Here is a 24,303-nt window from a genome sequence, read left to right on the forward strand (position 1 = left end):
CTGTCACCTCTTTCTTCATTGCACCTCCACCTCTGCTTCTGATTGGCCGAGAGCTCCTTGTGACCTCTGAGTCATGATGTCGGTTTTTGTCCATGGCCGTGGTCTCTGTGTTTGCCGTCCAAATGGACAGCCTGAGATGTATCACTGTATGACATGACAGATCTAAAGCTCTTCTTGGCTGAGTTTCTGTCGGTCCTGGTGAGAACAAAGCCCAGTTTGTGGCTTTGCTAGTGCAGATTAAGAGGTTCGAGTGTTACTTTGGGGTTATCAGTCTGGAGTGAGCGAGTTTCTGAGCATATAGTCAGAGCTGCAGTTGTTAAATGGCATAAATCTCATTCAGAAACTAATGGATTTTAGTTGGGATAATGTGAAAGCAATGAAAATTTTACTTTTATTAATTTTAGGGGTGGATAAAAATAAAATCTTTAAGTGCATGTCTTATTTTTAGCTACAAACAAAATTGTGGGTACCACTATATTTTATACATACATTTTAATATATGGTCAGAAATAAATGCAAACAAAGTCAATGGACTTTATTTACATCAATCTTTAAGAAATACAAACAGTGAGGTGATTCTGTCTGCAGGAAACGGTTCTCGCGCAGCACTCAGATTTCTGTCAGCTCTTGTCTGCAACAGCATCAAAGTTGATTGAGAATTGGCGATGACATTTAAATCTGAGGCAGAGTATTTACATAAGTGTGAAAATAACATGCAGAATATTTTGTTCTGGGCCGTGTTTCTCTGAATCAAATTTATTTGACTTTTGTTGTGATCTCTGGTGTCCCCGCCCATTTCAATAAATATTTTGTTGAAATTCACATCCCAAGTTGTCATTAAAATTTACATCAACCTACGTTGATGTTTGGTCCAAGGCTTTGCTTTAATTATATTAACCTTTTTTGGATAGAGAAAAGAGCTTTCTCTTATCGTGCCCCTGTTCTGTGGAATGATCTCCCTGCGTCAATAAAACAGTCAGATTCTGTGGAGACTTTCAAATCCAGACTTGAGACGCACTTATTTTCCCTTTCGTGTGGCTAGCATACTAGCGTAGTATGTTACTATGCTTTTTACTCTTTTATTTAATTTCATTAGGAAACTGAGCGGGCTGCTTCGGGCTAGTGGGCAGTGATCACGTTACTATTTCTTCAACTTTCCTGTTGCTTAATGCTGACGAATTTTACCTTAAGTGTAGGTTTTCTGGCCGACTGATTCTGTTTTCCTTTTCTCTCTGTCCGAGATGCGGCTGGATTACATGATTTGGAACGGATGTGGAACAGACTCTACTACAGGAACAGATCCAGCGAGTGGCTCGATGCCCCCCCAATAGTGGACTAGATGCCTGTATCGTAAACCTTATGGCTTAAACAGAGGGTCACCCCTTTGAATCTGGTCTGCTTGAAGTTTCTTTCTTCCTGGTAAGGTTAGACATTACTCATGTGAAGCACCTTGAGGCAGATTTGTTGTGATTTGGCGCTATATAAATGAAGATAAATTGAAATTGAATTGGATAAATATGTTCATCCTCCCCACAAGCAGATTCTCAGGAACAGTCGGCAATACTCTTACTTATTTTTCTGGAGCTGTGGACTTTCAGCCACCTTGGCTGTGCAGGCGCTTCAAACATGATACTCTGTACAGCACAGAAAGCACTTTTTTTTCCTCTCTTTGCACATTTTATTTTACTTGCACCTTTCATTTGCACAATTTATTACTGTGAATTATTCAGTGTTTAGTGTATATTTATACATGCTGTACAGAGAGAGTGGAGTCATGAAGTGAAGTCATATTCCCTGTATGCTGCAGTACTTGGGGAATAAAAGCTGTTCTGATTCTGAGAAGAGATGACAATGCTTAACAATTTCAGTTTATTTCATTTATAGAGCGCCACATCACAACAAAGCGTCCTCAAAGTGCTTCACACAAGGAAGGTTGAACCTTAGCAACCCTAATGTGATTTTGCGCTGAATGGGCTGCTTGAGCACACAGCGTCAGTGGGAGCTCCAGTCTCTCCGCGAGGCTGCTTTCTAAATTTTTTGTTTTTTATTTAACAGGCTGAGTGAGCACAGAGCAGCTGTATTTCCTCCAGTCAGACTGATTTTACTGTAACTATCAAAATTAATACGGTTATCACATGTTTCAGACTGTGGTGGGCGGGGCCATCAACTGTGATGTGTTACATCACTCAAGGCTCATTATGCTTTACGTTTGGTTTGATTTAAGATATTTCCATGCACACATATTACAAAATACATGAATAAACCAAAGTGATTAACTGTGAAAATAATTGATAGTATGTTGATCACGCTAAGTGATTGACGAAGCCCTTGAGGACACGTAGATAAAGACCATGATTTATTGACAAAGCAAAGCCCAGAACTGGTCGGACTGGAAAAGAGTCACAAAGTTGCCTTTTGTTTGTAGTTGTTCCTTAATGCTGATGAGACTTCCACCGCTGACAGACGGGATATCCTTCTGTTGCAATTTTTTCCAGACTCGAGTCGGAAGCACCCACGAGATCGTCTCCTGATTACTGTCAGTCACTGATGCACGAGGCGAGCTTCCAGTGACAGATGCTTTTCATCTCATCCCAAATGGAATTTAGACATAATCTCAGTGTTTGTCTTGCGTTACTGGAATTAGCACCGAGATGTGATAGATTGTGTTAGAACAGCGCAGGACCAGGCGCAATAAAGTCTGAGCCTTATAACCCTACATAGCTCAGAATCCTGCACCGCCGATCTGTCAGAATTCCAGCCGCTGATTCTTCGGGACCGATGACTTTGCTTTTGTTTGCATTGAATAGATCAGGGGCTCTCAAAGTGTGGGAGAGTGAGCCCCCCCCCATCAGAGAACAAATGAAAAGCAGCCTCTCCCCCCCCCCCCCCCATACACACAATTTCAACATCTTCGTGTGTTTCTTTTTCTTTCTTTTTCTTTTTTTTTTTTTACACATCTTAAACCCATTTTAAATATTTTTGTGTTTTTAACGAGCTCTCTGTGCATTTACACATTTTACAGCCTTTGTAAATTTTTAAACTTTCTATTCTTTCACACATTTTACACCCTTTTCAGATATTTTAAACGTGTTTTTAAAAAACTTTCTATTTTTACCTTTTGTCATATTTTAAACTTTTTTTTTTTTTTAAACATTTAAGCATCTGTGTGTTTTTAAATGTCTTTAACAGAACTAACACATTTTAAGATGAATAATATGAATTAAACTTTTATACATATTTAGTCTCTCATCTTGTCCCCCCCCATTGTTTAGTGCGAGTGATGTGTCTGGGTCTTTGATGCTCACAGGCGGCTGATGCGGGGATGAACTACTTTCTTTTTTTTGGGTTGCCCCAAACTCTGTTTTCTCGCAGGTAGATTTACGCACGAAAAATTTTTCTTTTTCCTTTTTTCCGCTTCTTCTTTTGTTGGTTAACAGTGTCTACCGTTAGAACTCTGGCGCCCCCTGGGGGAGCACACCTCACAGTTTGAAACCCACTGGAATAGATTGTTGGTCTGAACTGAGGCAGCTGTCTGTAGATCTCTCCTGCACCGTTTTCTCACGCCTTTGACATCTGGCGCGCTCATGTTTTTTTTTTTTTTTTTTCTTTTACAGCTTGGCACCACATGTCCTTTTTGAAATTCAGACCTCGAGGATCACACGGACGTGTGTTTTTCTTTGAAAGGTGAAGTGAGTCAAAATGGTTGCTGCCATCAGATTTGACCATTTCTAAGGTGAAATTAAAGGTGTGCGTTAGTCTGCAGGTTTAACGGTTTCCTTTATGAAAGCAGAGAGTGACGGTTTTAAAATGTTTGAGTAGCAGTGCAGCGGCAGGCGAAGAGTCACAAGAAAAAAAAATACCATGACACTTGAGCCGTTAATGTTGGAATGGAGATAAAATTATCTTCCATATGTGGAAAAAAATTTTTAAAGTGCCAGTGAAAACTGACCTCTACAACATGACATGAATGAAATAAATATATAAAAGCCAGAATGACAAAACAATGTCGGACTCTGTAGTTTTCTCTGGGCCCCTCCCCAATCAGACCGGGAGTGACATGTTTAGCCGCATGTTCTCCTTGAATTGCTGGCTGTCTGAGTGGTGTCCAAAAAATGAGGTGGGCTTCATAGATAATTGGCAAAGCTTCTGGGGAAAACCTGGTCTTGTTAGGAGAGACGGCATCCATCCCACTTTGGATGGAGCAGCTCTCATTTCTAGAAATCTGGTCAATTTTCTTAAATCCTCCAAACCGTGACTATCCAGGGTTGGGACCAGGAAGCAGAGTTGTAGTCTTACACACCTCTCTGCAGCTTCTCTCCCCCTGCCATCCCCTCATTACCCCATCCCCGTAGAGACGGTGTCTGCTCCCAGACCACCAATAACCAGCAAAAATCTATTTAAGCATAAAAATTCAAAAAGAAAAAATAATATAGCACCTTCAACTGCACCACAGACTAAAACAGTTAAATGTGGTCTATTAAACATTAGGTCTCTCTCTTCTAAGTCCCTGTTAGTAAATGATATAATAATTGATCAACATATTGATTTATTCTGCCTTACAGAAACCTGGTTACAGCAGGATGAATATGTTAGTTTAAATGAGTCAACACCCCCGAGTCACACTAACTGCCAGAACGCTCGTAGCACGGGCCGAGGCGGAGGATTAGCAGCAATTTTCCATTCCAGCTTATTAATTAATCAAAAACCCAGACAGAGCTTTAATTCATTTGAAAGCTTGACTCTTAGTCTTGTCCATCCAAATTGGAAGTCCCAAAAACCAGTTTTATTTGTTGTTATCTATTGTCCTCCTGGTCGTTACTGTGAGTTTCTCTGTGAATTTTCAGACCTTTTGTCTGACTTAGTGCTTAGCTCAGATAAGATAATTATAGTGGGTGATTTTAACATCCACACAGATGCTGAGAATGACAGTCTCAACACTGCATTTAATCTATTATTAGACTCAATTGGCTTTGCTCAAAATGTAAATGAGTCCACCCACCACTTTAATCATATCTTAGATCTTGTTCTGACTTATGGTATGGAAATTGAAGACTTAACAGTATTCCCTGAAAACTCCCTTCTGTCTGATCATTTCTTAATAACATTTACATTTACTTTAATGGACTACCCAGCAGTGGGGAATAAGTTTCATTACACTACAAGTCTTTCAGAAAGAGCTGTAACTAGGTTTAAGGATATGATTCCTTCTTTATGTTCTCTAATGCCATATACCAACACAGTGCAGAGTAGCTACCTAAACTCTGTAAGTGAGATAGAGTATCTCGTCAATAGTTTTACATCCTCATTGAAGACAACTTTGGATGCTGTAGCTCCTCTGAAAAAGAGAGCTTTAAATCAGAAGTGCCTGACTCCGTGTTATAACTCACAAACTCACAGCTTAAAGCAGATAACCCGTAAGTTGGAGAGGAAATGGCATCTCACTCATTTAGAAGATCTGCACTTAGCCTGGAAAAAGAGTCTGTTGCTCTATAAAAAAAGCCCTCCGTAAAGCTAGGACATCTTACTACTCATGCCGGTATTTGGTTAGACTCTTTCTCTCCGATTGTTCTGTCTGAGTTATTTTCATTAGTTACTTCCTTCAAACCATCAACATGTCTATTAGACCCCATTCCTACCAGGCTGCTCAAGGAAGCCCTGCCATTAATTAATGCTTCGATCTTCAATATGATCAATCTATCTTTATTAGTTGGCTATGTACCACAGGCTTTTAAGGTGGCAGTAATTAAACCATTACTTAAAAAGCCATCACTTGACCCAGCTATCTTAGCTAATTATAGGCCAATCTCCAACCTTCCTTTTCTCTCAAAAATTCTTGAAAGGGTAGTTGTAAAACAGCTAACTGATCATCTGCAGAGGAATGGTCTATTTGAAGAGTTTCAGTCAGGTTTTAGAATTCATCATAGTACAGAAACAGCATCAGTGAAGGTTATAAATGATCTTCTTATGGCCTCAGACAGTGGACTCATCTTTGTGCTTGTTCTGTTAGACCTCAGTGCTGCTTTTGATACTGTTGACCATAAAATTTTATTTCAGAGATTAGAGCATGCCATAGGTATTAAAGGCACTGCGCTGCGGTGGTTTGAATCATATTTATCTAATAGATTACAATTTGTTCATGTAAATGGGGAATCGTCTTCACAGACTAAAGTTAATTATGGAGTTCCACAAGGTTCTGTGCTAGGACCAATTTTATTCACTTTATACATGCTTCCCTTAGGCAGTATTATTAGACGGCATTGCTTAAATTTTCATTGTTACGCAGATGATACCCAGCTTTATCTATCCATGAAGCCAGAGGACACACACCAATTAGCTAAACTGCAGGATTGTCTTACAGACATAAAGACATGGATGACCTCTAATTTCCTGCTTTTAAACTCAGATAAAACTGAAGTTATTACTTGGCCCCACAAATCTTAGAAACATGGTGTCTAACCAGATCCTTACTCTGGATGGCATTACCCTGACCTCTAGTAATACTGTGAGAAATCTTGGAGTCATTTTTGATCAGGATATGTCATTCAAAGCGCATATTAAACAAATATGTAGGACTGCTTTTTTGCATTTGCGCAATATCTCTAAAATTAGAAAGGTCTTGTCTCAGAGTGATGCTGAAAAACTAATTCATGCATTTATTTCCTCTAGGCTGGACTATTGTAATTCATTATTATCAGGTTGTCCTAAAAGTTCCCTGAAAAGCCTTCAGTTAATTCAAAATGCTGCAGCTAGAGTACTAACGGGGACTAGAAGGAGAGAGCATATCTCACCCATATTGGCCTCTCTTCATTGGCTTCCTGTTAATTCTAGAATAGAATTTAAAATTCTTCTTCTTGCTTATAAGGTTTTGAATAATCAGGTCCCATCTTATCTTAGGGACCTCATAGTACCATATCACCCCAATAGAGCGCTTCGCTCTCAGACTGCAGGCTTACTTGTAGTTCCTAGGGTTTGTAAGAGTAGAATGGGAGGCAGAGCCTTCAGCTTTCAGACTCCTCTCCTGTGGAACCAGCTCCCAATTCAGATCAGGGAGACAGACACCCTCTCTACTTTTAAGATTAGGATTAAAACTTTCCTTTTTGCTAAAGCTTATAGTTAGGGCTGGATCAGGTGACCCTGAACCATCCCTTAGTTATGCTGCTATAGACTTAGACTGCTGGGCGGTTCCCATGATGCACTGAGTGTTTCTTTCTCTTTTTGCTCTGTATGCACCACTCTGCATTTAATCATTAGTGATTGATCTCTGCTCCCCTCCACAGCATGTCTTTTTCCTGGTTCTCTCCCTCAGCCCCAACCAGTCCCAGCAGAAGACTGCCCCTCCCTGAGCCTGGTTCTGCTGGAGGTTTCTTCCTGTTAAAAGGGAGTTTTTCCTTCCCACTATTGCCAAGTGCTTGCTCACAGGGGGTCATTTTGACCGTTGGGGTTTTTCCGTAATTATTGTATGGCTTTGCCTTACAATATAAAGCGCCTTGGGGCAACTGTTTGTTGTGATTTGGCGCTATATAAATAAAATTGATTTGATTTGATTTGAATGACAAGCTGTCTGATAAATCAGTCTGCAGGAGATACTTCTCAAAAACTGAGTAATTACACTATGTAACACATTTTTATTTTTGTTTTGTTTCTGGGTACACAGTGTGTTTTCCTAACCTGTTATGCCTTAAATAAATAGAAAATAGCTATTATATTAGCTAGTTATTCCACAGAAACTTGTGATCAGGACATTGATATTTTGAAATTTGTCTTTTTCAAGAATATTCTCGATTCGCTTTCACTACTACTGAGTAGTCTTCTAGAATATTCTTGAACTGCTAGAACTGTCCAGAATTTTCTAGAAGTTTGCAGAATTATCTAGAAATTTCAAGAAACTTTTAGAACTATCCGGAACGTAAAAAAAAATTAAAATCAAAGTTTGTGCTGAATGTAGTCATTTTTCCATAGACTTTAGACATAAGCAGTTGAAATATAACACTTAGAAGCCAGGAACAAAAATTGTGTTACATAGTGTTATACAAGAAGGAGACAAGTGAGGAAAGCCACCAAGACACCCAAACACCTCAGAAGACATGACAGGCTTCTGGGGCTGTGATTGGAGGAATTATACACATTTTGCATCAGCTCTCACAGCTTCATAGTGAAGTGGAACAGAGACGAATTGAAGGATTTTCACAAAACTAAACAGATCAAATCGAAGTGTGCATCTCCCATGTGCCTTCTGGCAAACTGCAGCGGAACTTTTAACTCTTCTTTTTAAGAAAATCCTCCTCAACACAACTTCATCATGAAGCTGTAGAACTGGTGACGCAAATGTCAAGTTTAATGTTTCTTATTTAAACTACTGAAAACTGTTAACTTAGGACAGTGGTGTGTACTGAACAGTGACCTGTGTGTGTGTGTGTGTGTGTGTGTGTGTGTGTGTGTGTGTGTGTGTGTGTGTGTGTGTGTGTGTGTGTGTGTGTGTGTGTGTGTGTGTGTGTGTGTGTGTACATGTACACCACCATGTTTGTGCTATGATCTAATAATGAGGCTGTTTTTCTTTTCAGAGGTACATATGAGATGTGGACACACTGGTGCACTCGTTTACAGTCCAGGTGTGTGCTTTTCTAGAGTCCATGAAATTGTTTAAAAGCTAATTGAGTTTGCTTTGCGCACTTGGTTGGTGTTTGTATTGCTGCAGGAGAAGCGAATTGGAAAATAAATGTCAGTTGAATAAATTTTGTCTTTTCTGGCGTGTAGTGTTGGTTTATCGCAAGCATCCCGTGCTGAAAAATTAAGCCAGTGCAGAAGCGCCAAAATCTCCAGTTCTTCATATGGCCACTAAATACAAGTCAAGCTACATAAAACCCCATGTTGTAATGTCCAATTGAGAAATGGTTCCCTGCATGTGACAATGGGGGGGGAGATTGGGTGTGAGTGTGTGAGACACGCTGCTTTTCTCCCACCTATAATTCTTTAGTTTCATCTGCTAACGCACTTAATGGTGGAATGTTTGGAAATACAGATGCGCGCGCGTGCCCACATAATTAATTTCTGTCTCACTTTAAAGCTGCGTTCACACCGGGCGCGATACGAGTGACTGCAGCCACAGGTTGCCATGTAATCCCTATGTAAGGACGCGTTTTGGCGCCAAACCGCGCAGCGCGATGCGATGGACGCGAGTGAAGCAATTTTGAGCGTTTTGCGCGTTTGTGGCGCGATATTGCGTTGCGTCACGTCGTGCTGCCCTCCTCCCCAAGTTCAAAAATCTGAACTTATTTGTCTCGTCGCGCCGCGATGACCAATCAGGGACTGAATATGTAGTGACGTGGAGATGTCTGGAGTTTGACTGAAGATGCGAACATGTCCTGTCTCTGGTAGCAGCCTGTGAGCAGGACTTATGTCTCTTTTGTCCTTTATTTCACAATCATGACAGAGTTTTTGGAGCGAGCAGCAGCACCACACCAGCGGGGAGCGGTGTTTCTTTTTATTTTTATTTTATGTGCGCGCACATCGTTCTGGAGATTATTTTACTTTTTAACTACACACCTGTATAAAGCAAATGGTGACTGGTTTCTAAACACAATTATGACAGAGTTTTTGGAGCGAGCAGCAGCCCTACTTGCAGCAGAGGGAGCGGAGCTTTTTCCTTTTTTTCTTGTTTACGTGCGCGCGCGAGCGAATCGTCTGTAGAGAATATTTTATTAACTACACAGATGTATAATAAAACAAATGGTGACTGGTTTCTAAACACAATTATGACAGTTTTTTGGGGAAGAGCCAGCTGCAGCAAGCAGTGGTTTCTTTTTTTTTTTTTATTGTTTACATGTGCGTGCGCGAACGGGACAGTTGATCCTCAAACTGGGTCCCGCAGAGGTGGAAGGACCGCTGAAAGTGGCCGTCACCCAGACACAGCTCCTGCAGCAAATAATGATACTCTCTGTATTGGGAGCTTTCCACATCAACTCGCTCCGTGTGATCAAGGTCTGTCATGTTAGCTTGACTGACAACCGGAGCCGACGAGCGGAATGGAAGCTCCACCTATTTGATGACGCACCGGGGCGAATTTTCGCAGCGAAAGTCCACCCAAGCAGAGCGACACACCGGGCGAAGGAGGCGCGTCCATCGCCTGGCGACCCACGTGAATTTGTAGCGTCTGATCGCGCCCGGTGTGAACGCGGCTTAACAGCTGTATCAATCAGAACAGACAATAATCCACTATCGCAGAATGAATAAACCAGTTGCTGGTGACGGCTGCAGACAAAGAGACGCTGTCTTGTCCCCCCCCGCCTCACCTTGTCCACCTCTGATCAGTGAGACACGGCGTTCTCACGTCTCTCTCACTATCACACTATTGACTTATTATTTTTAAACCTGTCAGCCAGTTAATGTTAAACCACTGTGAAGGTCATCACGGCGATACGCCCGGAGACAATGTGTCCTCCTGTTGAGTGTAAATGCTTGGACGTCATTTTCTCTGCTAAGCTGCTTATTGTTGTGGTCGGGACACGGTGCAAATGAAGTGATAGAGGCGGCTCTTTTCTGTGTGAAACCGTTAAAAAAAACCCTCTCGAGCAAAGAGGTTGGAATCAGAACCCGCTGTTGGCACATTTCTAAATGAATGGTCCTCATGTGTGTGTATGTTTGTGTTGGGGGGAGAGTTTCCTGAAATATCCACAGCTGTGGACAAACTATGAAAGTGCAGGTTTATTTATATGTCTGCTGTCTTTTTATATATAAGTTTGAACAGTTCTGAGAAAACGTGGTGGGAGTCCAGCTCTGATGATCCCTCGGAACACATTGGAATTTAGGGCCGTCTTCCACCGCCCGACTTTTCAGACTTGATGGTGTACTTTTTTGGCTTGAAGAAAAAAAAAGACAGATACCCAGTTGTGGTAACCAGCTGTAATCTTTGGTAACAGTACCGTAATAGAACGCTGTGAGCAAATGGGAAAGATTTAAACATGTTTTAAAACATTTGTGCGCTCATGATCCACAAATCATGAATAATGAATTGAATTGGATTTAACTGGTGGTGGTGGTGGTGGGGGTGGGGGGGTGGGTGGGTAGGGGGGTTCGTGTGTAAAAGTAGCAGAATGTGGGCAAGCAGGTTCAGTGTGCATTCTCTCAACACAAACTTGCTTTTAATTCATTTTTTGCAACAGGAAAACATGTAAAGCATAGCATGCTTTACAAAATAAGCCGGCTTTGAGATGTTAATGGTCCACTGACCGTCTGATTAACATTGACAACGTCAAGTGAGTTGCACAACACTGATGTTAATTATGGTCTTAGAAATATTAGCAACGTGCTTGAAATCTTATATTTTCATGCAAAAATGCAGACAAGAGTTGACTTCCGCTACAGTTACATCACCTCTGCTAGTATCTATCAATCAATCATCATTTATTCATAAAGCGCTTTACAGCACCAACTGGTGTCCAAAGCACTTAACATTAAAAACACAAAGTCACAAAAATAAAACGCATATACAGTAAAATTTAAAACAGCACATAAAAACAGAACATGTCACCTCCCCACTAGGTGTTAAAAGCCAGTTTAAATAAATAACTCTGTAACTTTAAAAAGTGCTCAGTCAGCAATAGTACGTAATTCAAGAGGTAGCTTGTTCCACAGTCTGGGGCCAGCTACCGCAAAAGCATGAACATCCCAGCATTTATATCTTGACCTCGGAACATCTCAGTAAAGCTGGCCAGATGCCCTTAATGTCCTACTGTAGGTGCGCAAAGTTAAAACTTCAGACAAGTAGGGAGGTGCAAGGCCATAAATAGCTTTAAAAACAAACACTAAAATCTTAAAATCAATTCTAAAACAAACTGGAAGCCAGTGGAGTGAGTACAAGATGGGCGTAATATGCTCCCGTCTAAAAGTGTTTGTTAAAAGACGAGCAACAGCATTCTGCACCAATTGGAGACGTGCAAGAGACGACTGATTAATGCCCGAATAAAGTGCATTACAATAATCAAGTCTGGAGCTGATGAAAGCATGAATGGTAGTACCATTCGGTAGTACCTCGTAGTACCATATTACCCCATTAGAGCGCTTCGCTCTCAGACTGCGGGCTTACTTGTAGTTCCTAGGGTTTGTAAGAGTAGAATGGGAGGCAGAGCCTTCAGCTTTCAGGCTCCTCTCCTGTGGAACCAGCTCCCAATTCAGATCAGGGAGACAGATACCCTCTCTACTTTTAAGATTAGGCTTAAAACTTTCCTTTTCGCTAAGGCTTATAGTTAGGGCTGGATCGGGTGACCCTGGACCATCCCTTGGTTATGCTGCTTTAGACGTAGATTGTGGGGGGGTTCCCATGATGCACTGTTTCTTTCTCTTTTTGCTCCGTATGCATCACTCTGCATTTAATCATTAGTGATCGATCTCTGCCCCCCTTCACGGCATGTCTTTTTCCTGGTTTTTTCCCTCAGCCCCAACCAGTCTCAGCAGAAGACTGCCCCTCCCTGAGCCTGGTTCTGCTGGAGGTTTCTTCCTGTTAAAAGGGAGTTTTTCCTTCCCACTGTTGCCAAGTGCTTGCTCATAGGGGGTCGTTTTGACCGTTGGGGTTTTTCATAATTATTGTATGGCCTTGCCTTACAATATGGAGCACCTTGGGGCAACTGTTTGTTGTGATTTGGTGCTATATAAGAAAAAAGTTGATTTGATTGATTGAATGGCCATCTCAAGATCACATCTACTGAGGAAGTGCTTTATTTTAGCCAAAAGACGAAGCTGGAAAAAACCTCAAACACCTGTCAAATATCACTCCCAAATTCTTGACAGTTGATTTTACATAATTAGCCAGGGCACCAAAATTTGGTGTTACCACACTTGGTATGCCAGAGCGCTCAAACACCATGATCTCTGTTTTACCATCATTTAGGTAAAGGACGTTTTGGGACAGCCACTGCTTTACATCACAAATACAATTAAATAATGATGACAAAGCATCACTCCCATTCGTCCTCATAGGCAGATAGATTTGCAGATCATCTGCATAACAATGAAAGGACAGGTTGTGCTGGGTTATAACTGACCCCAATGGCAGAATGTACAAAGAAAATAGAATAGGCCCAAGAACAGAACACTGCAGCACTCCACAACAGAGGAGCAGTTGATGAAGATAGGTCCCCAATCATGACAGAAAAGCTCCTTTCCACAAAATATGATCTAAACCACTTAAGTGCAGTACGCTGAATGCCAGTAACATGTTCTAACCTGGGAACAAGTACTATGTGATCCACAGTATCAAAGGCTGCTGTGAGGTCCAACAGAACCAGCACAGCAGGATTCCCTGCATCCATGCATCAAAAGTTGTGTAATATTTGTACATACTTGGGTGAATTCTGCAATATTCCGTGGCACTCGTATGTAAGGAGACATAAAATAGCAGATAATATGAATGTTGGCTGCTGTTTATTTTGACATCTGGATGTAAATTTTGGTGATCTTCCTGCTTCATGTAGAAATCTTCTCTGACTGTTTGATTGACAATTGGAGGCGTCGACCACACGTAGTCCAGTGGCGGTTGTGCGGATTCATGTGGACTTTGACAGTTTTCACCTTTTTCTGTTTTGCTTTTAGCTGCAACGATCGTCTTCATCCTTTGGTTCCATCTCTGTCTCCTCTTATTCCGTCTGCAGTGAATTTTCACAGCCGAAGATGCAGAACAACAACATAACGCGCTTGCTGTGCGAGTGTTCATTATTCATGACGTTCTAATCAGGCTGCAGGCTGAAGTCTCCTCCAGAGGACGCGAGGTCCTTTTGTTCTTCTGAAGCACTTTGCACAAGTTTCCCCCTCTTCTTTTAGTCGCTCTGTTCTCACCGGAGTTCAGCCTGTCACTGAAAAGAGAAACGGCACATTTAAACAGCAGTGTTACATCTCTGCACGCAGAACAATTACAGCCCGAAAGGAGCGGGGAATCTTCTTCAAACACGCTTTTCATCAGACTTATTGTTTGTTGTTCTCAGCCCGCTAACTAATTTATATGATGAGAAGCGCTGCAGACAAAATGTAGCTCAGTCATGCTGAAACAGAGGTAAAGGGCCTGTTGTTTGTTCCTTCTAAAAATTTAATGTGCTGAATAATCACATCTTCCTCTGTGTGGTTATGACCGTTCTTGGAGTGTAGTGCTTTAAACGCTCAGGTGGCTCCACGTTTTGATCAGATACGAGGGTTTCTGTAAATGGAGACATTGTTCCGTCTCCGGCTCGCTGCCACCGAGGTGTCCGCTGTTGCCAGTGTTTCTGGTTTCTGTCTCAGTTTCCCGTTTTTCCGTTCTGCTCGTGTTTCTCTCAGACGACGAGTGCAGTCGCTCAGTCTGATGTGACGGTGGGCAGCAGTGTGAGAAATGGACTGTTTTTTTTTGTGTGTGTGTGTGTGTGAATGAGACGGATGGAGCTGCACGTCTTGGAAAGGGAAAGAAATGATGATGTAAAGTCATTGTAAAGTCATCTGTAAACATTTTGGTAGCAACAACTTCTGTAGTTATGTTAATAATTAGCTGAGTTTACTGTGTGTGTGTGTGTGTGTGTGGTACTGTGCAAAAGTACTCACTCTGCACATTTAATGCATCATAAAAGCATAAAGGGAAAGCCCCCCAACCCCGTAAAGGTCCACTTTTGAAGACATTTTGAAGACACTTTATACTACTTTGAAAAAAGTTACTTAATAATCCAATATTGACATTATTATTGTTATTATTATTGACTTACTGTTTGTAGTTTTTAAGACTAAATAAAGTAGTGCAGCTTGAACCATGTTGACCTTCAAACCAAGATCGGTTTTAACTGATTTTGTCTGATTCCACTGAATTGAGCATGCACAGCAGAGCTGGCTGAAATTCCACACCATTCACCAGACGTCTTTGTGCAATCACAGGATTTAGCGCAAGACTTGGTGGGAATCTGACTGCACGCAAAACCCATTTTTGTGGGGAAATTTTGCAAAAGGTCTTTATTTTATCCTGTTTACATCCAGACAACATAAACCATGACAAAACAGAAGCATTACACAAAGGCTGATGATCAGAGGGTTATCTCTGAAGTTTTTGTGTCATGTTGGCGGTGACCAAAACCCATGTAGCCATAGATGGGCACCCAGAAAAACATCCAATGTGTGGGGTGCTGCGATCGACGGTCTGTGCAGGGGGGCACGCCGGCACCAAGTATAACGGAGGCCGGTGCACAACCAACTTGATCGACACTCTGTTGTGGGATCGATCAGATCGGAGGCTAACAATAATGCTGCAGCCCCTGTGATGGGGAACAGGGAGGCTTTTATGAAGAAAACTGCAGAACAGGAATGGAATTCCTTGAAGTATAGAGACACACTTTCATTTTTTGAGATTTTAGTGATGGATAGTGGTGTGCATTATTTCCGTTCCTCTGTTTTAAAGGACATCGCACAGAAACTGTTAACATTTCCTAGTGTTTCTGACAGCATTTATGTAACATTGAGGAAATGTCCCAATGCATGATGGAATGGAATGTAGCTGCTAATGTTAAGAACAGAGCCACAGATTAATTGCAAAGTTTTATAGGTGTGAGGTCATGGTATGATGACTCATTTTAAGCAATAACTGTTCATTTTGATGCAGTCATGGTAAAAGGAGTAGCTGTTCTCCACTGAGAAGACTAAGTGTGCGTACATGTTTATCATGAATGCAGCCTGTTAGAAACAGACTGCTAGAGTCTCCTCTTTGTGCGCGCTTATAAGTGTTGCCATTGATATAACTATGAAAAATCTAAGAAATAGATCTGTGTAATCAGACACTGTAAAAACAGCTGGGAGGTCTACGTGCGTGGTGTGTTGTGCGAGTGCAGTGCATGCTGTGCCATTACAGAACAGACATGCACACATCAACACAGCCTCTCTCAAAGTAAAATAAAACTAAAACTTACCAGCTCCACTGAGGAGAATAAAATACAGAAGGGAAAAAAACTGAACAGGGCACTCACCCAACTTGTAGAATGAATTCCAAGATTAAATATGTAAAGTCCGCTCCACCAAAAAAGTTCTCATGCACGGATTGTCAGCCGGTTTCTCGGACTCTCTCACAATTCTGGCATGTTAGATAGAAAGTCCATTATCTCCTGAAAATAACATCTTCCGACTTTTTTCCAATGTAAGAAATCCATGTGCTTGTCCAGGCAGCCTGTAAAAACAGCATTGTGGAGACATGCTGCGTGTACGTTCTCGGCGGCAGTAAAATGGCATCCTGTGACCTAGACAGCAGAATCAGCACACGTTAGGATCCAAAATCAATCAGACAGACAGAAAAAATTAAGAGTTTGAGTGAAGTGTGTCACCTACTCTGTACATCCTCTGTAAATCCGAGTCACTACTACTCGAATGAAAACTCAGAAGCTTCGTTATCGGATGTAGCAGCATTTGTTTCACTCTGTCCGTCAGCCATCGGGATGTTTCTGCTTTACCTAAAATGTACAACACACACTGAGAAATGCAAAGACGTTTTCCAGAAATGTATCTACTTATTTGTGGAGCGAGAGGGATAATTAGTAAAAAAAAACATCAACAACCACTAATTATTGCATCTGTACCAAGAGACTTACAATCATGAATACTTTGATGTTGTGTTACTAACCGGAATGTTTTTGGTTTATTTTTTAGATCTAAAGGGTAATTTTGGGGTTATTTTTCCATTCTTCTTGCAAGAAGGAAGGGATAAGTTCTTTTTAGTCTGTGTAAATTAGTTTCAGTATCAAATTTAATTATTTCTTACTTTAAAAGTTCATCATTAGTACTTAAATTTTATTTTTTCTGGGTGGAAGGCTGAACCATTTTTTTAATAATAACATAGAGGGGTGTCAAAACCTGAATCACAAGGACTTTGAATTGAATGCCCCCCTGCCTGGCGATATTGTGACTTGGGAAGTCAAACTTTTCAAGTTGAAAATAATGCAGGGAAATGTGTCTGGAAAAAGTGTGTAATCTCCCACATTCTCAGTTGTCTGTACATTCTTTTTCTTTCAAATAAGTTTATTGCACATTCGTCACATACAGTGTGTCAATGAAATACAAACATTTTAGATTAATTTCACCAATCAACAGTTCAGCACAGTCAGACCAGAAACAGGACTAAAAGATTTTCATTTTTTCTTTGGACTTCTGATAGGACCCCAAGTGGAAGCGTTGCTCGCTGCCTCGGGTGATAGTTGCCAACAGCATGGAAATACTAAACATTTCTGGGGTGAACCCTGAATCATGTTCTCATGGCAGTAAATAACTCTTTAAAGGTATAAACTCAGATCAGTTTTGCTCATTTCCTCTTTATTTTTGTACTTTTCATGATTTTGACAACTGTTGTTGTTTTTTTAATTCGCTGAAACTCTTCATATTGCAATGTAATACAAATATTCAGTATTTTATTTTGAAATGTTCTGTAAAACACTGGACCCCTGGTTTTCATTCAGGCAAACGTTAGCTATTGTCATAACTTAAGTTGTTATTTTTTTGATCCCAGAAACGAGTCAATCTGTGGCATAAAAAGCTTTAGTGATCTGTGACACTCCTTTTAGGAAATCTTTTACTTAAAGTGGGCTCATTTTTCACAACATCTGTAAGTCTTGAATCTCTATAAAAAGAACACAGTCATGACTAGAAGTTGGTAGAACCCAAGAATTTATTTTATGCAACTTAACACGTTGATATTTTCATACATACGTACATTTTTATCAGCGTTATCATTCTATGAATGTTGTAACTTTAAGTTTCATGCGCTGAATGACTTCCAACGTGCGTGTTTCAGTTTTCGTTTTGCGCTGTTCTTGAGTGACTCATATTTTTAGATGTTAAACTCTGAACATGATGCACAGACGTCCCTGTGCTTGGGCTCATGGTTTCTTGCGGGACTATTGATGCAGTAAGTGCCTCAGGAACACCGCTCGGCTGTTACTAACCTAATTAGTGGTGGTCTTCCCCTGCAGCCGGCGGGTTGGCTTTGGCCTGCTTCCAGACTGGAGTGTGACACGCTGTCTTTGAACTGAATCCAAATCTGTCTTTGGGTTATTTGTCTTTACATGAGGGCATGTCAGACTGGCATCATGGGAATCTGAGTGAGGCCACCGTCTCAGTCACTGAGGTCCAACTCACAGTGTCTGTTTCAGATATCTTTGTCAAAGTCTTTAGAATTTTTATTATCTGTCTTTGCAGTGGCAGATGATGCGGTAAAGTGTGTGTGTGTGTAGTATTTTCAATGAAGTTGGCCACATCACAGCCCCCTGGTTTGTGTTGGTTTGTGATGTTTTCTGTCCCTGTCGTACTATAACTGTTATTTGGTGTCAGGTGTGCCACCGTGATCTTTACTGTGAACTATATTTACACCATGAACCTGGCAGACGCACACCGTCCCACACATGCCTTCCATCGCTACATCACTTTCTCATTGTTGCTGTTTTACACATTTCATACATCTCAATTCTGAGGCAAAACAGGTTGTCGGGCGCTGCCAACGGCATGTTGCAGTAACAGGTGGTGATGTAAATAGCCATGTTGGCCAATGAGAAGCCTGGAAAAAGGGGTGGTAGGAGTGTCTGAATGCGGCAGTGATGTCCAGAGTGACGCTTCCGTTTCTGCACATCCATTGTTGTGGCGTAGCGGAAAAATAAAATTATTTGCAGAGTTTTATTTATTTATTTATTCACTCATTCATTATCTGCCACAACACTTTGTGCAGACATCAGACAAGAATTTTCCAGATGGTTGTTTTGTCCTGACCCAGTCAAGGTTAAGTCACAGCACAATTCCGTCTTAACCTTCCCAAAGCTAGCCATTGTCCTGGAACAATTCCTGTTTTCTTGTGCAAGATTTTTCAAAATAAGAGCACATTTCAACATAAACTTTGATTTCACTAACAAAGCACTTTGATGACACCATCACAGGAAAGACGTGGAAGAGATGAGAAAAACATTGTGAGAATTAATTATTTTTCTGGATCACTGTTGTCCATTCGGCTACGTGCAGCGAGGGAGAAGGTGCACATCGAGTAGATTCAATGTCTTCAACATATTTTGTTGGTTAGACACGAAAAGCAAAAGCGGATTTTTGCCCTTATCACTTGGCAGTGTGAACATGCATGCTTAATTTAAATATGTCACAGCGCAAGTTCTGTGATGTGATTATTGCACATGTGCACGTTGCGATCGTGATGCTTAAATGGTTTATCTTGCAGCTCTAGTGGCCGTTTAATAAACTTGGCCTTTAAACAAATTTCTTCAGAAAGGGAGGTGATGCTCAGCTGGGGGTGTTCTAGCGTGTGGATACGGTGTATATTAATAATATTGCCCTGTTATAGAGTGGCGGTCTTTCCACAGTGTGCACCCCCCCGATTGTCTTTAATCCTTAAAAAAGTGGTAAGTGTCTGTTTGACTCAATGTTTCTGGATGTGGATGCACTTAGTGTGTTTTCACTTGCGTGTGGATGTAAATTCCGACTTGAACCCTGAGGTACACCAGTTTGAGTCCACAAGCTCTTTGACGAGATCCACAGAAAGTGAACAAGGCAGCCGCAAACATCACATCCGTCAGAGCGATCTGACACCCGCTTTAATACAGCTGACGGCACAAAACATGCAGCAAATACTGAGATTCTCTGTTTTCCTCTCAGCTGCTTTTGTCTCTAAGTACGTTAAGAGTTTATTCTCGAGCTTTCGCTTTGTCATTAAGTGCAAATGACACAATGCAATGCAGGAATACTTATTAGGATCATTTAGAATGCTGTGGGTGGCGCTCCTTCAGCCTCTAGTCATCTCTGATGCTTGTTGCTTTTTTTTTTGCTCCCTACCTCAAATTTGCAACACTTCTCATGCAGGCAGGTCCATAAGTATTTGGACAGTGAAACAGTGTTTGTGCTTGTACACCACCACCACAGTGGAGCCACTCCACCATGAAGCTGTGTAGGGCGGTGATGTGACCGTGCACCGTCTCTGTCATGGTCACACTAACCTGTTACTCCTTCAAGGTTGTTGTTGTTGGAGTTTGGGTGGCTTCCCTCAATTGTCTCCTCCCTGCACTGTTATGCATGGGTATCAGACTGTTTTTTTTTTTTTTTTATCCTTTATTTCCACACTTTTCGACACTACTTCACCTCTGCTTGTCCTTTTGATTGCTTTGGCTCCCTGCTCGTTTATTGTAGCTCTTCCAAAGGCTTCAGTTTTTTCTGTCGTGTAGTTGAACCATGACTGTAGCGGCACTTTCTGGGATAAACACAGCAGCACTGTTATTACGGCGTGCTATAATGCGTCTCGTGCCATTTGCAGCGGTGCAGCTGCACATACGTCTGCTGAAGTGAAGCGTTGCACTGGGCTGGAACTGTACGAGAGCTTAATGATACATCGCCCTCGGGCCGACACTGGAGCCAAACACTTCACAGCTACAAATGCCACATGCATGTCTTGACTCTGGTTATATAATGAGAAACCTTTACACTGTTTGTACTCTGTGTTTTGTGCACGTAAAGATGATTTTTGTATAATTACCCGGCAGCTGTAATTCTCGTTTATGATTGTGGCTCCTGTGATGAAAGAAACATTCACATTCTTTGGGAGGCAGATTTAATTTTACTTCTCCCTGCACTCGTAACAGAGTCCCAGGCAGCTTGTGTAGATAATAAATCAAACAATAAACATCTCATAGCTCGCCAAATTAAAAAGTACACATAATGAGGATTAACAGATTTGTTTGCATTTGCGTTGGGTTTCAGGAAGATTGTTTTTTTTTTTTTTTTTTTTTTTTTTTTTCTGCGGTGGTTGTTCACAATCGGTGCAAGAAGCTTTCTTTCCTGCGGTAGACAGTAAAGAGATTCCATGATAGTTTCTGCAGTCAGACTTGTCTCCTTTGCGCTGGAGTCTTTGTGGTCTGCTGGTATTTCTTTTTGAGTCCAGACTTGAGTTGGTGCTGTTAAAAGGGACCTCCTTCGTTAAAGACCTCAACAGGAACGTTGTCCTCACCAGGTGCTTTCTTGTTTTTAATGCCTTTTAGGGTGGTGAGAGTTGGTTTGAGAGTTGGGGTTATTTAACAATGTCTTGTCTTGCTAAATGGCTGAGCGCTTCCTCTTCCTCAACAATTGGTTTGGTGTTCAAGTACTCTTCAAAGTGTTTGGTCCATCGAGCACTGATGTATGGCCTTGCCTTACAATATGGAGCGCCTTGGGGCAACTGTTTGTTGTGATTTGGCGCTATATAAGAAAAAAGTTGATTGATTGATTGATGTCATCTTTGGTCTTCAGCAAGCTTATGCCATTCTTGCTTCGAAGAGGTGTTTGTCCTTGGATGGAGGTGTCGTAGAATGCTTTGGTGGCATCAGTGAAGCCTCTGCTGTCATTTCTGTCATCAAGATCTTGGATTTCAGGGTGTTGTTATGGCGGTCTTGAGCCGGGATGGAGTCCTTCATGGAGAGTTCTTTCATCTGGCACTGTTGAAATGCTACTTTTGTTTCGGGGTCTTTGATCTTGACGATGTTGAACCTTTTGACAATTTTGCAGTATCCAAAGTTCAGCCGGATCGTGGAATCGATCAGACTAAGATCTCTCTAACAGTTGTCCGCACCAGTCATTGCCTTAGTGGACAGGTTATCCCCTCTGGGAATCAATCAGGAGACTGCCTTCCTTGCCACCGAGGGATTGCCACAACGATTATTTCTCAACTCAGTACCACACGTACCATTAGACCGCTAATCATTGACGTGTATTACAGTATTGATGCATTTATGTACTAAATACTGCTTATATAAATTGTAGTACCATTGTGCAGTGCCCTCTGGTGCTGAAGCATAAAATAAACACCCGAATGAAGTGTTTTATTAATAAATGACATTTAGTAGTGGGGGGAAAACGTTGAAGGTGCATTAGCTATGTGAAGGCTGCAGTCTTTGCACGGTGCACGAGCACACACGCCGTTTGCTTTCTTTTTTGTTCATTTCAAACATTTTGCTTTGACTCTTTTCTCACACGCTCTTTATCTCCTCACTAATCGTGTTGACCTTTGGTTGTGTTTTGATATGACAAACTGCTTGACAAGAACCTGCATCAAATTATAGTCGTTGTGGCTGTGATTAGCCTTAGGCGCGGATTCTTCAGCGGCGTGCCTGAAGAATGGCAGATGATTTAATGAGAGTGTTCTTTTTATCTCTCTGTTTGAAGCCTCTGTTTTACACGCAGACGTGGCTTTAGTTATAATAATAAAAAAAAAACTTTTAATGCTGTTAGCTGTTTGTAAAAGTGAAAAACAGTTTTGTGTTTGTTAATCATTGATTGATTAAATAATGCATCAAATAAAATAGTTTATTTTTGATTCTAGCTTATCTGATGTGACTTTAAAAAGCTGTATTATGTTTTGGACTCAGACAAAACAGTAGATTTGAAAACATTACTAACATTATTCTATGAAAATGTGGCTTTTGATTCCCCTGCAACATTTGTGTATAATAATAAATAATGTACAGGTTAAACTTTAAGGGTGTCACAGACCGAATGGTCCGCCCCGAAAAATCGGTCCGCCTTTTGCATCTGCGCATGCGTCATTTCGGACCACAGCAGCACATCTGAGACGGAGTCTTTTCACCCAAAGCAATCAAATGGATTAATGGGATTTTTAACCATCAGGAGATAAAGGTAAAACCTCTTAAATCATTCTAAAGTCAGTTTTAAGCAGAAATGAGGCTGTTCTAAGCAGAAACTCTCGGAAATTCCCTGATGCTTTGAAATGACTGATGCGCAGTGAACGAATCAGCTAGCAGCTCATTTAGCTGCGGTGCTCTGATCGCTTCCTCCGCCTTTTATAAGGAAATAATGCTCAATTTATGTGGAAATGATTGTTGTACAAAAGCTTTAGTTATCTGTCAACAAGGTTTTAATCCGTGAACCGCGGCTGATGACGCATGCGCAGATGCAAAAGGCGGACTGATTTTTCGGGGGTACCGTTCAGTCGGCGACAAGAGATTCATCAGTAATCACAACTTTGCATTTTTCCTCGAAATAAGCATTTTGAAAAGTACTGTGTTTACTTCTACTTTAGTGCTTAAAAAAAAAAAATCATTCAGCCTTCATATTCAACCTGACTATGCCTAAATTTAATGCCAATTTTCCTGTAATTTTGAAATGTTTTCTGACAAGATACAAAGAAAAAGATCAATTTTTGGTAAGTTCAAGAGTAATATGTAGGTGTGTAACAGATCACAAAGGCCTCAGTTCGGATCTGATACGGTTTTTAAGCTACAGATTGGATTGTTTTTCGGATTGATCATTCATTCATTCATTCATTTTCTATACCCACTTATGTCAGTCAAGAGTCCAATTTTTCATATCTGTAAAAAAAAAAGAAGCAAAACAAAGACAACTGCTCCTTTTCTTTCTATTTTTAGAAATAACTTGAACAATGAAAATATGGAATTTTATTTTGTGAATGAAAACGAGGTGTCCAATTTTGACATATTTAAAAAATTAATTGTTGTATTGAATTGCAATATGAACCGTACCAGTGAATAAAAAGGTCCTTTGCCAAAACCATGAAAAGCTACAAAAAAGGAACAAAACACAAAACTGATCTGAGTTACCACTTTTATTATTTTAAACAAGAGATGAGAATGTCCACATTGTCTGGTGAGAAGGTAACAATCATAATTTTATTTATAACTCTTTTGGGATGAATACATGAATCCTGCCCACTGGACAGAATTCATTCAGATCTGTAGTCCTGGTGATCAGATGCTTGGAAAAAAAACAAAAAAAAAACAGGAACACTGGCCTTTCATCCAGCTTGCCTGCGCACATGCTTCGAGCATGACGCTCGGTTCAGTGTGCTCACGGCTGCACAGTGACGAGACAATGGACTTAATATTAAGAGAGATTCTTTCTGTGGTTGGATCCAAAACTGCGCTGTGCTGGTTGTCTGTTGTGGAGCAGTCCGTACGGATCATGGATCAACTATGAACTGTTACCACTAGTATTAGATCTTTATTTTTGCTCATACTAGTCAGACTGTAATCGTGGTTCACAAAAGGTTGATCACTGTGGCGTGGGTGCTTTTGTCATTTCAAATCTGTGGTTGAATGCCTTTTTATTTTAATCTGTGTGTGTTAAATGAGTTAACTTTGGTGGTTAATTTGGTTAATTTCTGCTCTCTTGTGTCCGTCAGGATGCCAGCTACTGGCTGCAGGTTCACCGGGTGGAGCACAGCGACGGCGGCATCCTCGACCTGGATGACGTGCTCTGTGACGTGGCCGACGATAAAGACAGGGTAAGTCACAGCTTCGGGATAATGGAACCTTTTGCAGAACCTTTTGT

At 41.1% G+C, this 24,303-nt stretch overlaps 1 protein-coding gene across 1 annotated transcript in view; it reads left to right on the plus strand.

Annotated features, from left to right (window-relative positions):
* Positions 1 to 24,303, plus strand: part of LOC117521318 (partitioning defective 3 homolog) — a 497,351-nt gene that overhangs the window by 54,122 nt on the left and 418,926 nt on the right. The window contains exon 2 of the mRNA XM_034182632.1: positions 24,155 to 24,256. Within this exon, the coding sequence (XP_034038523.1) occupies positions 24,155 to 24,256 (102 nt within the window). The remainder of the gene's footprint in view (positions 1 to 24,154; positions 24,257 to 24,303) is intronic.

Source organism: Thalassophryne amazonica, chromosome 12 (genome assembly GCF_902500255.1).
Source record: "Thalassophryne amazonica chromosome 12, fThaAma1.1, whole genome shotgun sequence".
Classification (NCBI taxonomy): Eukaryota; Metazoa; Chordata; class Actinopteri; order Batrachoidiformes; family Batrachoididae; genus Thalassophryne; species Thalassophryne amazonica.